The 13,624-nt window shown below is 32.7% G+C and overlaps 1 protein-coding gene across 1 annotated transcript; it reads left to right on the top strand.

The window, feature by feature from the left end:
* On the top strand, positions 1-1,068 carry LOC103424462 (uncharacterized). Its single transcript, XM_008362548.3, has one exon. It carries the CDS (start codon positions 1-3, stop codon positions 1,066-1,068), a length of 1,068 nt encoding a protein of 355 aa, XP_008360770.3.
* Positions 1,069-13,624: the final 12,556 nt, after the last annotated feature.

Raw genomic sequence — 13,624 nt, 5'->3', positions numbered from 1 at the left:
ATGCCTTATCCCGAAAGGTTGAAGCCTAAAGCTAAAGATCAACAGTTGACAGATTTCATGAAGACTTTGGCTAAAGTTCAAATTAATCTTCCATTAATTGATGCAATCAAGAACATTCCACCTTATGCCAAGTTTTTGAAGGACGTTTGTACAAAGAAAAAGAAGCTTGTGGATTCCGAAAAAGTAATTCTTACAGAACAATGCAGTGCAATCTTATTGCATAAATTGCCTCCAAAGAAAAAAGATCCAGGGAGTTTTACTATCTCTTGTACCATTGGCAATTCTGATTTTAAAAGTGCTTTAATTGATTTAGGTGCTAGTGTAAACTTAATCCCTTATTCTGTTTTTAAACGTTTAGGTGAAGGTGAGTTGAAGCCAACCTCTAGTAGTATTCAATTGGCTGACTATTCAATTACCTACCCTAGAGGAGTCATTGAAGATGTTATTGTGAAGGTTGACAATTTATATTTACCGGCTGATTTTATGGTATTGGACATGGATGAGGATTTGACAACACCCATCATTTTGGGCCGCCAATTCCTGGCAACAGCCCGAACTCTTATTGATGTGGAAGCCGGAACATTAACATTCTGGTTTGAAGATCAAATTGTTGTTTTCAAGTTGTTTGAAGCAAGCATACATTCAGGTGACAAGCAAGAATGCATACGTGTTGATGTATTAAATGGTTTACCACATGCCAATTTTGTGACCATATCATCTACTAGCAAGCTGCCCATAAAGACTCAAAATGTGATTTGCCACCAGATTGATAAAAAACATTTAAATGTCAAGGGCAATAAAAAATTGCGAAGCAGTCCAAGTTGTGCAAAAATACAGCCTGGTAAAAAGGTGTGGTTGCTGAATACCAGTTTCAAGTTAGTTCTAGGGAAACAAGAGTCCCGATGGAAAGATCCTTTTCTAGTTACTAAAGTTTTTCAGAATGGTAATGTGGACATCAAGGGTGAGGGCACAGATTTCTCATTCAAGGTTACCAAACATCAACTAAAACCATGCATAGGGAAATTTGGTGCAAGCAAGTCTTTGACTCTGAAAGAACCAGTGATCTAGCCACCGGACTTCCGCAACGTCTAGCTACAGACTTAAAATAAAGCGCTTATTGGGAGGCAACCCAATGTTTCTAAACTCTTTCCTAATTTTATTTTTCGTTTGATTTTCACTTAAAATATATATATATATATATATATATATATATATATATAAACCACATAAAGATTTAAAAAAAATAAAAAACGAAAAATTCAAAAATGGAAAATTGCAGGTTGATTTTAGTTGATTTTATTTTATTTTAATGCATCTTGGTTAATGGCATGTTGTGAACGTGGAAAATAAAGAGCATCCTATACTAGAATCATGCACCCAGCAGCAAATCTACATTAACATCACCCACATCTACACTATGCTGGCAATTTAAAGCAGTCAACATAAAGTCATTCACAGATACAAGTTTGGGGGTGATTGTTGCAGATCTAGCACAGAAACATAATTTTGGGCAGTTAATTTTCTGCAGCTCAGTTTTGCGATGCATGGAGGAGAAGCACAGTTAAATCACAGATCCATACATAACAGAACTGAGTACAACTCTTATTACCAGATCTACAACAATTCAACTTGCAAGGATATGAAATTTTACCTCCTAGATGCACTAATCTGGGCTCTTGGAAGCTTGTGCCGTTTTGTCTATTGAAGCTGATGTGTGTCCATCCACTTTCCTTCCCATCGGTTTTATCATGGATCCGCATTCCCTGCACACAGAGCAACACAATGAAACCATGCTAGGACATAAATATCATTTTTACATATCAGACTCATCCCAACCCCGGACTAGTTTTACCTTCGTATGGGAAGCGGATCTGTGATGTCCGAGCTGTCCTGTTTTCTTCCTTTGTTCCGGGACCAGATTGTCGTCCTGCACAGTTCACAACAGAAAGACTAATGACACTTTGATTTTCATGATCCAGGTTCTATATCACTTAAAACACACAACATTGTGAAAGTCATTCTAGGTCTGCAGGTATTATCCTTTTTGTTTATTTGTTCATCAGATCTAGAGTCCTCCATGTTTTATGTTTTCCCTTTTTCTTGGTCAGATGAATTGTTTTTATTTCTCATTCCTTTAAGTCCATCTTCGTCATATTAATTTTAGTCCGTATGTTATTAGTCTAATCCATGGTAAAACAAGAATATACTTGATAAGGTTTGCTAACATTTTTGGAAGAACTTTTGATGAAATTACTACTGACATTCAAACAAGTGTAGGGATGCGTGTTATACCTTCAATATCAATAGATCGAGAACATGTGCCCACAAACGAATTACACATAAAAGCTGAAGGGTTTCGGGTTTCCGCAGAGACAAGCGCGTGGTGTAGATCGGCTCGGATTTGCAACTATTGGGGGTCCTCACACAGATAAAACGTCATGCATGTGTTAGATCTCGCTGCCTTTCACTCATACACATAAATCCGAAAATGAAACCACAAGATTTGAGTAGGGATTTACCTTCCTGCATATCAGCTTTTCCACTCACGTCACCATGGTTGCGTTCGAGAAACACGGAGGTGTGTAGATAGATAGGCTATTGGTTGCAGCACGGATGCAACGTTTAGCAAGGATGAAGAAGCAACTGTGGAAATGAGGGGAAAATGTGGGGGAAAGAATTAGTTTTCATTTTAAAGAGAGTTGGGGTTTAATGGAAACGAGAGAAGGCAAACTCTTTCCATTTTGGAGATCTATTTTTCATTGTAAAGAGATGTGGGGGCTGAGAGAAATGAAAGACTTCTTTCAGTCTCTATTGAAATGCGAGAGACCTGGGGTTTACATAGCCTTCAGAAAAGTGAAAGTGATCTGGCCGTTCTTTTGGAATCCTAAGGAGCTCAATGCAGTGATGTGCGCCACGTGTACACAGCTGGAGTTTTCCCATGTCTGTTCAAGAGACTCGGTTTGAATTAAAGGGGGAGAAGAGCCGTTCGGCTCGGTGTTCGAGGATGCCAGCCGCATCCCATTCATTTCAAGGGAATCCAATGTTATTGCATTCTTTTTGGGCCTTTGTTTGGCGGGCTGGGCTTCACTCCAGCTGATTTGGAATTGGCCCCGTGTGTCATCTTGACCAGGCCAAGGTTTGTCTTGCCCAGTGGATTTAAATTCTAACCCAGGTGTGTCACTTTTTTTTATTTCCGTTTTGGGTTTCTTTTGAGTTTTTTTTTAATTTTATTTTATGTTTGCTTTCTTATAATTTTGTTTTTTAGGGAAGTTTGTTAGACTTCGATATTAGGTTGCTTGTGTTTTTTTTATTTATTGTGCTTTTGTTTTATTTTCCACACCTTGAGGACAAAGTGTGAAATAAGTTTGGGGTTGGGAAATAACATTTTAGGATTTTAATTTTTGTGTTAGTTAAAAATTTTCATTCTTTTTAAGTTAATATCCATAAATTATTTTAAACGTTAGAACAAATGGACATGGTGAAGATTAATCCCACAATAGAGTCTTTTCTATTTATCGTTGCTTAGACACTAATTCATGAATTATACTTTGAACTTTGCACATCACACCAACATGGTTTGTGGGGAGTGAGATTGAAACACTTACTTTTAGTCTAAGTTTATTTTAATTTTTGTTTTAAGTAAAGTCAGTTATTATTGTGTTATAAAGTAATAATTGTCTCACTCGAGGTTTTGCCTAGTAACCGGACCAGTCCTGCCTAATCAGTAGTGATTCTCGCGTCAAACGATGGAGTTTTGGCATGGGGCAGGGTGGTTAGTTGGTTTCGTAGTCTTTTCAGCTCGGGTTAATAAGTCCTTAGGGGTGTTCTATACCTAGTGCCCTAAAGCCCTAGTGGTTTGGGAGTCATTGACCTAAAGCTCGCTACATGGGTTGGATCGAAAGTTTAAGTGAACCGACATTGCATGACCACTACTATTACTGAAAAAAAAATTGTTATATATGAAAAAAAAAGAGAGAAAAAATTGAAGAGAAAAAGAAAAAGAAAAATAGTTATATTTAAAGTTAGTATGTGTGAGAAATAAAGAAGGACAAGAGGTAATGATTTTAGTCGAGTCTCCTTAGCTATGTTGGTTCACTTTACACCAAAGGAAGTTTGTGAATTCTTTTCTAATTGATTCTAAATGGCTTAGACTCTGTGGTGGGATTGGTTGGAACTTTTGAAAAGATGTTCTAGTTTATAAAATTTGCTATGGATTGCAACTTTGAAGGTGAAAATTTTTGTTAGCTAATTTTAGCTAGTTGTTTAGTTTGTTAAGTTTTTATTTTTGTTTTCTAGTTTTGTTTTGCTTGAGGACAAGCAAAAAGCTAAGTTTGGGGGTATTTTGATGACTAGATTTTATATTATATATTTTACCCTAATCTTAGTATATTTTGGAAGAATTTTGATACTTTGAATTTTATTTTCAATATAGCACTTTCGACTTCCTCTGGAGCAAAACAGGACCAAATGAACAAATTTTGGAGTAATTCCAGTTGGAGGACGTTCGTGAGTCACTTAGCTTGATCATATCAAAATTTGAGATTTTTCCACCAAGCGGTTATTTTCTGACGATAAAATAAAGGAGCGATGCGCAATGTTGGAAAATGACGTTTTTGGGCTTAAATTGCGTTTTTGGATCCCAAGATGACCTCGGATGGGTTCGTGGCCTTCTGGAGAAGTGTTCAGAATATTTCAAACATTAAATCCAGCTATATTGGGCCAGTTTTGGAGCAGCTTATGGGTCCAAAACGTGGCTGTTCAGATTTTGGACGAATTTTACCATTCTTATTTAGGGTTATGTTTTTTTTTATGGGGATTAGTGTTTGTGTGGTGGTTTAGCAAATATATGGCTTAGCCGTCTACCACATTTTTTTTTGCTACGCTTTCTTTTATGCAATTTTGGAGACAGAGAGAATTGCTAGGGTTTTGAAGATTTTCTACTTGAAGGTGCTTTCAATCATTTTCTTAATTATATTATCTATGATTTCAATTATGAATATGTGTAACTAATTTCTTTTGCTAGGGCGAAGCCTTGAGCCTTAGCATGAATATGTGATTTTTATTTAATTGCTTGTGATTGATTGCATGTATACTTTGAATTGTTAATCACCGGGATAAAAACTATCTAATTGTCTTAATGCCTGATTACCATTAGGATATTTAGAAAAGTAATTTGATGCAATTTTGGTCAGAAGGTTCTCTGAAATTGACGCTGGCTTCTTGTGATTAATAATTGTAATTTCACTTAGGATGAACACCACGTCTTAAGGGTTGCATGGTTTTTCAAAGAGTTTTCATAAAGCATAATGAGTTTTTCATGTTCATATTTGATCTGAACGTCCGAACGGGTTGCATGTTAGATATACGTTCTATGTTGGAGGTTCCAAGTAGAATATGAATTAGGAAAATCTAACCTTCAAAGTGGCATGTGTAGATCATAAGTAATTGGTAAAAGTTCATAGGATTGCTAGGTAATGGTGAAACCCTAGTGTTTTCTTAATTTGATTCTCCCAAAACTGTTTTCTTTTCTTGCTAGTTCTAATATTGCAGTTTGTTTATTTTAATTTATTAATTTCGTTTTTATTTTAATTAGGTTATAAAATCAATCACCTAAATTTCTACTTTACAATAATTAATTGAAAATTGGTTTGTTTCGAATTATTTAATAATCCCTGTGGAGAATGAACTTGCAAGAACCGTTTATACTACAACAACCTTGTTATTCTTGCAAGTATAATAGGAGTTTTTAGCCCATTCACATGAGTAGTAAAATCCCTATCACCATCTTTTTAGATCATATATTATATAAACTACATGATATGGTGGTTAATAGTTGAATTCTTTTTTTAAATCATTAAAAATGAAATCCAACTATCACCGACACATCATGTGGTTTACAAAATGTGGTTTTAAAAGATAATATCCCTAGTTTTTTCTTTGTAGAATAGTTGCAAACAACAAAAGTGAGAACCAAAGATAGTTCGAATACTGCAGTAACAGTTACTGCATTGCAAAAGCAAGATTCAGTGTATTTTCTTTGCAACGATTATTTTAACTTTTGGATTTTATCCGTATGAACATCAATTATGTAATGATAACTAGGTAATCTGGTCATATTCATGCCTATAAATAAAAAAGCTGGTAGTTTCATGCACACACAGAAGAAAACATCTTAGTGATTCTTAAATTGGGTTCAAATCTTGTTTTTATCAAAATAAGACAGACTTTATTTATTTGACCTTGTAAATCCTTATCAGTCAATCTCTTATATATTAGTCTCCCCTTCAGTAACTAGTGTAATCCTAGTCAGTAATACTTCTCATAGGCATTTGCATATTAATAAGATCTGCTTATAACTCTTTTGTTTCAAGATCTGGTAGCAAACTGTAAAACATAAATTTTAGCTCTAAAGTAAGCTTTCAGAAACATTTTCAATAACATGATTATTTCAGGCAAGATATGGAAAAACTGCATATTCAAGGCATATAGCCTCAAATTTAAAATTCTACTCAGATTTTAGCTTTGAGTTAGCAAAAGTTATACTAATTGGGCACTATCATAACCAATAATAGCATGTTTACGAGTATCAAAATCTCAAAATTTGTTAATCCAGTCACTGCTGGAAAGGAGACGATCGAAGTCTTATGTATTTCTTGTTTTTGCTAGTCTTATATTTGACTGGGCCTCAACTTTTCAGGACCAAGATAAATACTGATGAATTCTTTTTATTTATTTATATAATATTCTAGAAATAGTTGATCATAATGAGAAGCTCTTGGATTATCCATTACGATTTACTACCAGTATCAAATAAAATCTGGAATATTAGGAATCCAACTAACATTTGAAGCCTAAGCGTGTTCTAGTTTAGCAGCAGCATTAAGGGTAAAATGTTAATAGAACTATTCACAAGAACACACTTAGACATACTTCACAATCTACACATTAACTTATTTAAGAGACCAAGAGGGGACATGGTCCAACAAACTCAAAAGAGAACCTAGATAAAATGAAAACCAACTCACAAAAGATCCTAGAGTAACGGTTACATCACTATAAAAGTTAGACAAAAACACATATAGCTCATGGAAAAACTGCAAAAAATGAATACGTCACTATAAAATTATTGGAACCATATAGATACTTCGTGAGAGCAATGCATCAACGATTACATCACCACAAAAGTTAGGACGGATGCATTACTACAAAAGCTAAACAAATACACAATAATTCACGAGACATTACAGCAACAGTTGCATCACAATAAAAGTATGACATAATTAAAGACAGTTCACTTTAATACTGCTGTAACGTTCTCTGTATTATGAAAGTAAGATTCTCTATATTTTGTCAGTATTGATTAATTTTTAAGCCTTGTCAACATCAATTATGGAGGATAACTTAGGTGATTTGAACATATTTTCCATGCCTATTATAATAAGAGAGGAGCTTGTAGTTTCATGCATACATAGAAGAAAACATCTCAATGATTATTATATTGTGTTCATATCTTGATTACGTATTTTATTTGTATGTCCTAGTATTCCCTTATAGAAATCAGGCAGAAACAAGAACAGATTAAAAAATCTAAGAAAGGATCATATGAATCCATAAAAATTAGAACAATCTCTACAGCATTTATGCATAGTAAATACCCCCAAAGGAAACGGATATCCATGATACTACTCAGAGTTTGATAATGAAATACATCCATAGAAAATAAACAAACAGATTTTATTTAGTTTTCACAGTTTAATGATGGCAGGTGTTGATGCTTTCACAACATTTGGTTTTCTTTCTGAGCTAGTTTGGTGATGGTAGATCGGTTGCTTTCGAGAAGTATGTGAAGTAAAACGGTTTTCTTATTTTCACTAGGGTTTTGTTAGACTGGGTTGGTCTCTGCGGCCCTCAACTTGATAGGATCCAATATGAACAACGCGGTCGAAGATATTACATATCGATAATCTTTATATATATGAAACGGTTTAATACGAAAAACAACATAACAAAGTAGAGCAAAATTCTTACAGGAACGATTACATCACTACAAATTTAAGCATAGAGAACTATAGAATGTTGTAAGGATGATGCTTGAGAGCTTATCTTTTTAGACCATATTTTATATAAACTACATGACGTAGCGGTTGATAATTAGATTTATTTTTAAATCATTAAAAATGGAATTCAACCATTAACCGTGGTTTACAAAATATGGTTTGAAAAAATGATTTCCCTATTTTTTTTCCCATGTAGATTAGATGCAAACAACAAAAGTGAGACCGAACCAAAGATGATCTTCTCTTCATTAACTAGTACAAACGATTACATCACTACAAAATTAAGCAGAGAGAACTATGGATAGTTCACAAGAACTAATGTAGTAAGGATGATGCTAGAGAAGTCATCTTTTTAGACCATATTTTATATAAACTACATGACGTGGCGGTTAATAGTTAGATTCATTTGACTTTGGATGCGGTCCCTAGTTATGAACAATCTTTGACTGAAACCTTATTGATTTTCAATTTTTGATCCAAGTCCCTGAAATTAATTGATAATTTATTTCTATGTACGTTACTATATTTTTTAAATTAAAAATTAAAATTTATAGTTGTTTATAGTAATGAGATTTTAAATAAAAAACCATAATTTGTGGGATTAAAAATATTAAAATATAAATATACTATTGTGTGTGTGTGTGTGTGTAAACATGGGTACATTCATAAAAATAACCAAAAAAATTATTGTATCAAAACATGGTACATTCTTCAAAATGGGTACATTTAGCAAAAATAAAAATGGGTACAAATAAATAAAAAAATATGGGTACAATACAAATAAAACTTTAAAAAATATGGCCACAAAAAGAATTTAATATATGGGTACAAATTAAAACTGAAAGGAAAATTGGTACAAATTAAAAAAGGGTTGCAAATTAAAAATGGGTACAAACTAAAATAAAAATATATGATAAAAAATTTAGCCATAAGTATAAATATACTAATTGTAACATTTTTAATATTAAATGAATATATTTAGAAATAAAAAATATTTTATTATTGAAATAATTAATGATATTATTAATACAAAGGACCTTGATCAAAAATTGAAAAGTAATAAGGTTTTAATCAATAGAGTAGTAAAAATAAGGATGAAAACCTAATTACTCCTTTTTTAAATCATTAAAAAAGAAATCCAACCATTAGCTGTCAATCATGTGGTTTACAAAATATAGTTTGAAAATATGCTTTTTCCTAATTTTTTTTTTCTTTTCTGCAGAGTAGTTGCAAACAACAAAAGCCGAGACAGAACCAAAGCTGATCTCCTCTTCATTAACTAGTAACAAGGTGTAATCCTAGTCAGTATTATTCCTCATATTCATTTGCATATTCGTAAGATCTGCATATAACTCTCTTGTTTCAAGATCTGTAGCAAACTGTAAAACATCAATTTTAGCTCTAAAGTAAGCTTTCAGAAGCATTTCGATAACATGATTATTTCAGACAAGGTATGGAAAAACTGCATGTTCAAGGCAAATACCATCACAGTTAAAATTCTACTCAGATTTTAGCTTTGAGTTAGCAAAAGTTATACCAATTGGGCATATTATCAGAACCAATAATAACATGTTTATGAGTATCAAAACCTCAAAATTTGTTAATCCAATCACTGCTGGAATGGAAATGATCCAAGTCATGTTTTTCTTGTTTCTGCTAGCCTTATGTTTGACTGAGCCGGTCTCTGCGGTCCTCAACTTTTCAGGCCCAAGATAAATATTGATGATTTCTTTTTATTTATTTATTATATATAATATACTAGAAATAGTTAATCACAATGAGTAGACCTGATATTCGTATCGTGTTTTCCGTATTCGTGTCGTTTTTATGTCATACCTGATATCTTAACGGGTCGTGTCGTGTAACACCCGTTAAAATAAACGGGTAAAATGACCCGACCCAAAATCGACCCGATAATATTAACAGATAATATGACCCGACCCGTTGCCCCGTTAGGGAAATTATATTTTAAACCAATAAATAATCAAATGAAAAACATATTTATAAATAAGAATATACATACTATATTGTCACATCCAAAACATAAAAATGCATTTTTCTTTTAAGTATATTTTCGCTTACCTAAATTGATCAAATGGTAAAATTGGAAAATATTGGAATAGAGAAGGGGTTTTTTCATCCAAAAAAGTTCTAATAATATAAGGAAAATTAATGAAAATGACTTGAAAACTTTGAGTTTTAATGATAAAGACAAAATAAAGGGTAAAATGAATAATACCAGGATTGACTTTTTTGTGTAAAAATATGGTTTTTCGTTAAAGTGAACAGTACCGAGAGCTTTTCGTTAAAGTTCCCAATAATATAAGTGAGATAGAATACAATGGTACAGATTTACTCGGATTTATCTTACGGCTGTTATTTAAGTAAAGTCTTTATTAATAGTTTTTTAATTAATGTACAAGTGTAAAAAAATATAGAAAAATATATATAAACGCTCGTAATAACAAGCTTTACAACTTTCATGAAGAGCTTAACTTCGAAAATTGCCACTATAATCATATAAATCATAGATCAAAATTTAACCGTTGATTGTTGTTTACATTTACGCTTCATTGTTCTCATCACATTTTGTTTTTTCAGATTTTCTTTTTTGAAAACATGATCTATTAGACGATGCAGGAAGATGAACGGTTTGGATCGTTGGTATTATATTCAGAGTTTTACGGTTAGTGAAAGTATTGTTTGTTGTTTATAAAGTTTTTACAAACTATATGACATCAACTCATATTTCAGTTAACCTTAAATATCGAAACGTGATATCAAAGATCTGAACTGTTCATCATCTTACATCTATCAGATGATCATGTTTTCAAAAAAGAAAATTAAAAAAATGAAATTCAGTAAGAAGAATAAAGAGTAAATGACAATCGACGGTTAAATATAAATTTAAGGTTTATGGATTATAGTGTTGGATTTCGAAGCTGAACCCTTCATGAAAGTTGTAAAGCTTGTCACTATGAGTGATTGTATATTTTTTTTTTACATTTTTTACACTTCTACAATAATTATTATTAATTTTATTAATTTTTCCCTCAAATAAAAAACATTATTCATGAGGGTTTTGAGGATTTTAAAAATATAAACGATAATGTAAGTGTAACCATTATCTACTCGTGAAGGAATAATGATGAATCACGAGTGTTTATATATTCTTTCACATTTTTCATACTTGTATGTATGTCTTCTTAGTTCTTCTTGCTTGTACAAATACTATACTAGTTTATTTTAATTTTGAACAACAACATGTTAAGTAAAATTTATCCTAGTAATAATAATAAGGAACTCTCATAAGTCAGAAACTGTCGGTTCTAACAATAAGAAGCTCTTAGAGCATCCTTTCTATTTACAATTAGTATCAAATAAAATCTGGATTATAATGAATCCAACTAACATTTGAAGCCTAAGCGTGTTCTAGTTTGGCAGCCGCATTAAGGGGAAAATGATAATAAAACTATTCACAAGAACACATTTAGACATCCTTTATAGTAAGGGTGGTTCGGTATGGGATCCCAAATCGAAAATGGGATCCCGGATCCCAAATCGAAAACTTTCGAGACGGGAATTTGAAGACCAATCCCAAACCAAAATTTTGGTATTCCCAATTTTCAAGATTCCCGAAATAGTTTCAGTATTTCAGGATGGATCAGGATTGGATTTTCAGTTTTGAGCTTTTGGGTTAAAATTTGGAATATTTGGGCTGTGGGCTAAAATTTGGGTGTTCGGCTTAAAATTTTATTCCCCAATTTCATATCGATAGAAATTTAGACTTTTTACCTCGTACCAATTTGAAATTTCATACCAATTGAATTACCAATTCATTCATACCAAGTCAAATTGATGTTCCAAAGTTCTTTCATACTTCTATTTCTAATATAGTCTATTATCAAACTACTTAAATTCAACATTTAACATGTATGCAACCAAATATATAAATATATATATATATATATATATATTTTTTTTCTGTTTAGTTCAGGATTCCTGAACCCCTTAATATGTAATCCCGATTCTCATATCGAAAGGTTTTGGATTGGTTCGGTATGAATCCCAAAAATTTCGACATTATTGGTTTGAGAATTTTTCGGTGTGGGATCAAGATTTTTTTGGTTTGATTTGGGATTTTGGGGAAAAAAATTGCAGTCCCACTCTAGTCTACGACATTAACTTTTTTAAGAGACCAAGAGGGGACATAGTCCAACAAACTCACAAGAGATCCTAGATAAAATAAAAACCAACTCACAAGAGATCCTAGATTAATGGTTACATCATTGTAAAAGTTAGACAGGACGACATCTAGTTCATGGGAAAACTGCAGCAGCGCTTACATCAATATGAAAGTTAGACAGAGCTGCAGATTGTTAAGAAGAGCTGTGCAGCTACGGTTACATTATTATAGAAACTAGAACAGTTACATCATTGCAAAAGCTATACAAAACCACAAATAGTTCACGAGACATTACAGCAACAGTTGTATCACAACAAAAGAATAACGTGACTAAAGACAGTTCACGTGAATACTATTGTAATGTTCTCTGCATTACGAAAGTAAAATTTTCTATATTCGTCGGTATTGATTATTTTTTTAAGCCTTGTCAACATCAATTATGGAGGATAACTTAATTTGACCATATTTCCCATGCCTATCAATAGGAGAGGAGCTTGTAGTTTCATTCATGGATGGAAGAAAACATCTCAATGATTATTAAAAAAAATTCATATCTTGGTTTATTAGAAGCGACGTTTTATTTGTATGTCCTAGTATTCCTTCATACAGATCAGGCAGAAACAAAAACAGATTTAAAAAAATCTAAAAAAGGATCATATGAATCCATAAAAATTAGAACAATTTCTGCAGCATTTATGCATAGTAAATACCCCCATAAGGAAACAGATATCCATAGTACTATTCAGAGTTTGATGATTGATGACATACTTCTATGGTAAATATTGATGATAGCAGGTGCAGGTGCTGGTGCTGGTGCATGCATTTGGTTTTCTTTCTGAGTTTGGTGATGGTAGATCGGTTGCTTTTGAGAAGTATGTGAAGTAAGACGTTTTTCTTGTTTTCACTAGGATTTTGTTAGACTGGTTTGGTCTCTGCGGCCCCCAACTTCTTAGGGTCCAAGACGAACAACGCGGTCGAAGGTATTAAATATCGATAATCTTTTTATATATAAACGGTCCAACCATGTACTGCAAATCCTGTGGGCCACAAAATATGGTTTGAAAATATGATTTCTCTAATATTTTTTTCTATGTAGAATAGTTGCAGACAACAAAAACGAGACAGAACCAAAAATGTTCTCCTCTTCAGTAACTAGTAACAGGGTGTAATCCTAGTCAGTATTATTCCTCAGATTCATTTGCATATTAATAAGATCTGCTTTTAACGCTTTTGTTTCAAGATCTGGTAGTAAACTGTAAAGCATAAATTTTAGCTCTAAAGTAAGCTTTCAGAAGCATTTCGAAAATATGATTTTTTTTTTATTCGAAAAAAATAAGATCATGTTTTCGAAATGCTTCTGAAAACATGATTATTTCAAGCC

This window comes from Malus domestica, chromosome 03, assembly GCF_042453785.1.
Source record: "Malus domestica chromosome 03, GDT2T_hap1".
Classification (NCBI taxonomy): domain Eukaryota; kingdom Viridiplantae; phylum Streptophyta; class Magnoliopsida; order Rosales; family Rosaceae; genus Malus; species Malus domestica.
This window is presented reverse-complemented; position numbering and strand designations above follow the sequence as displayed.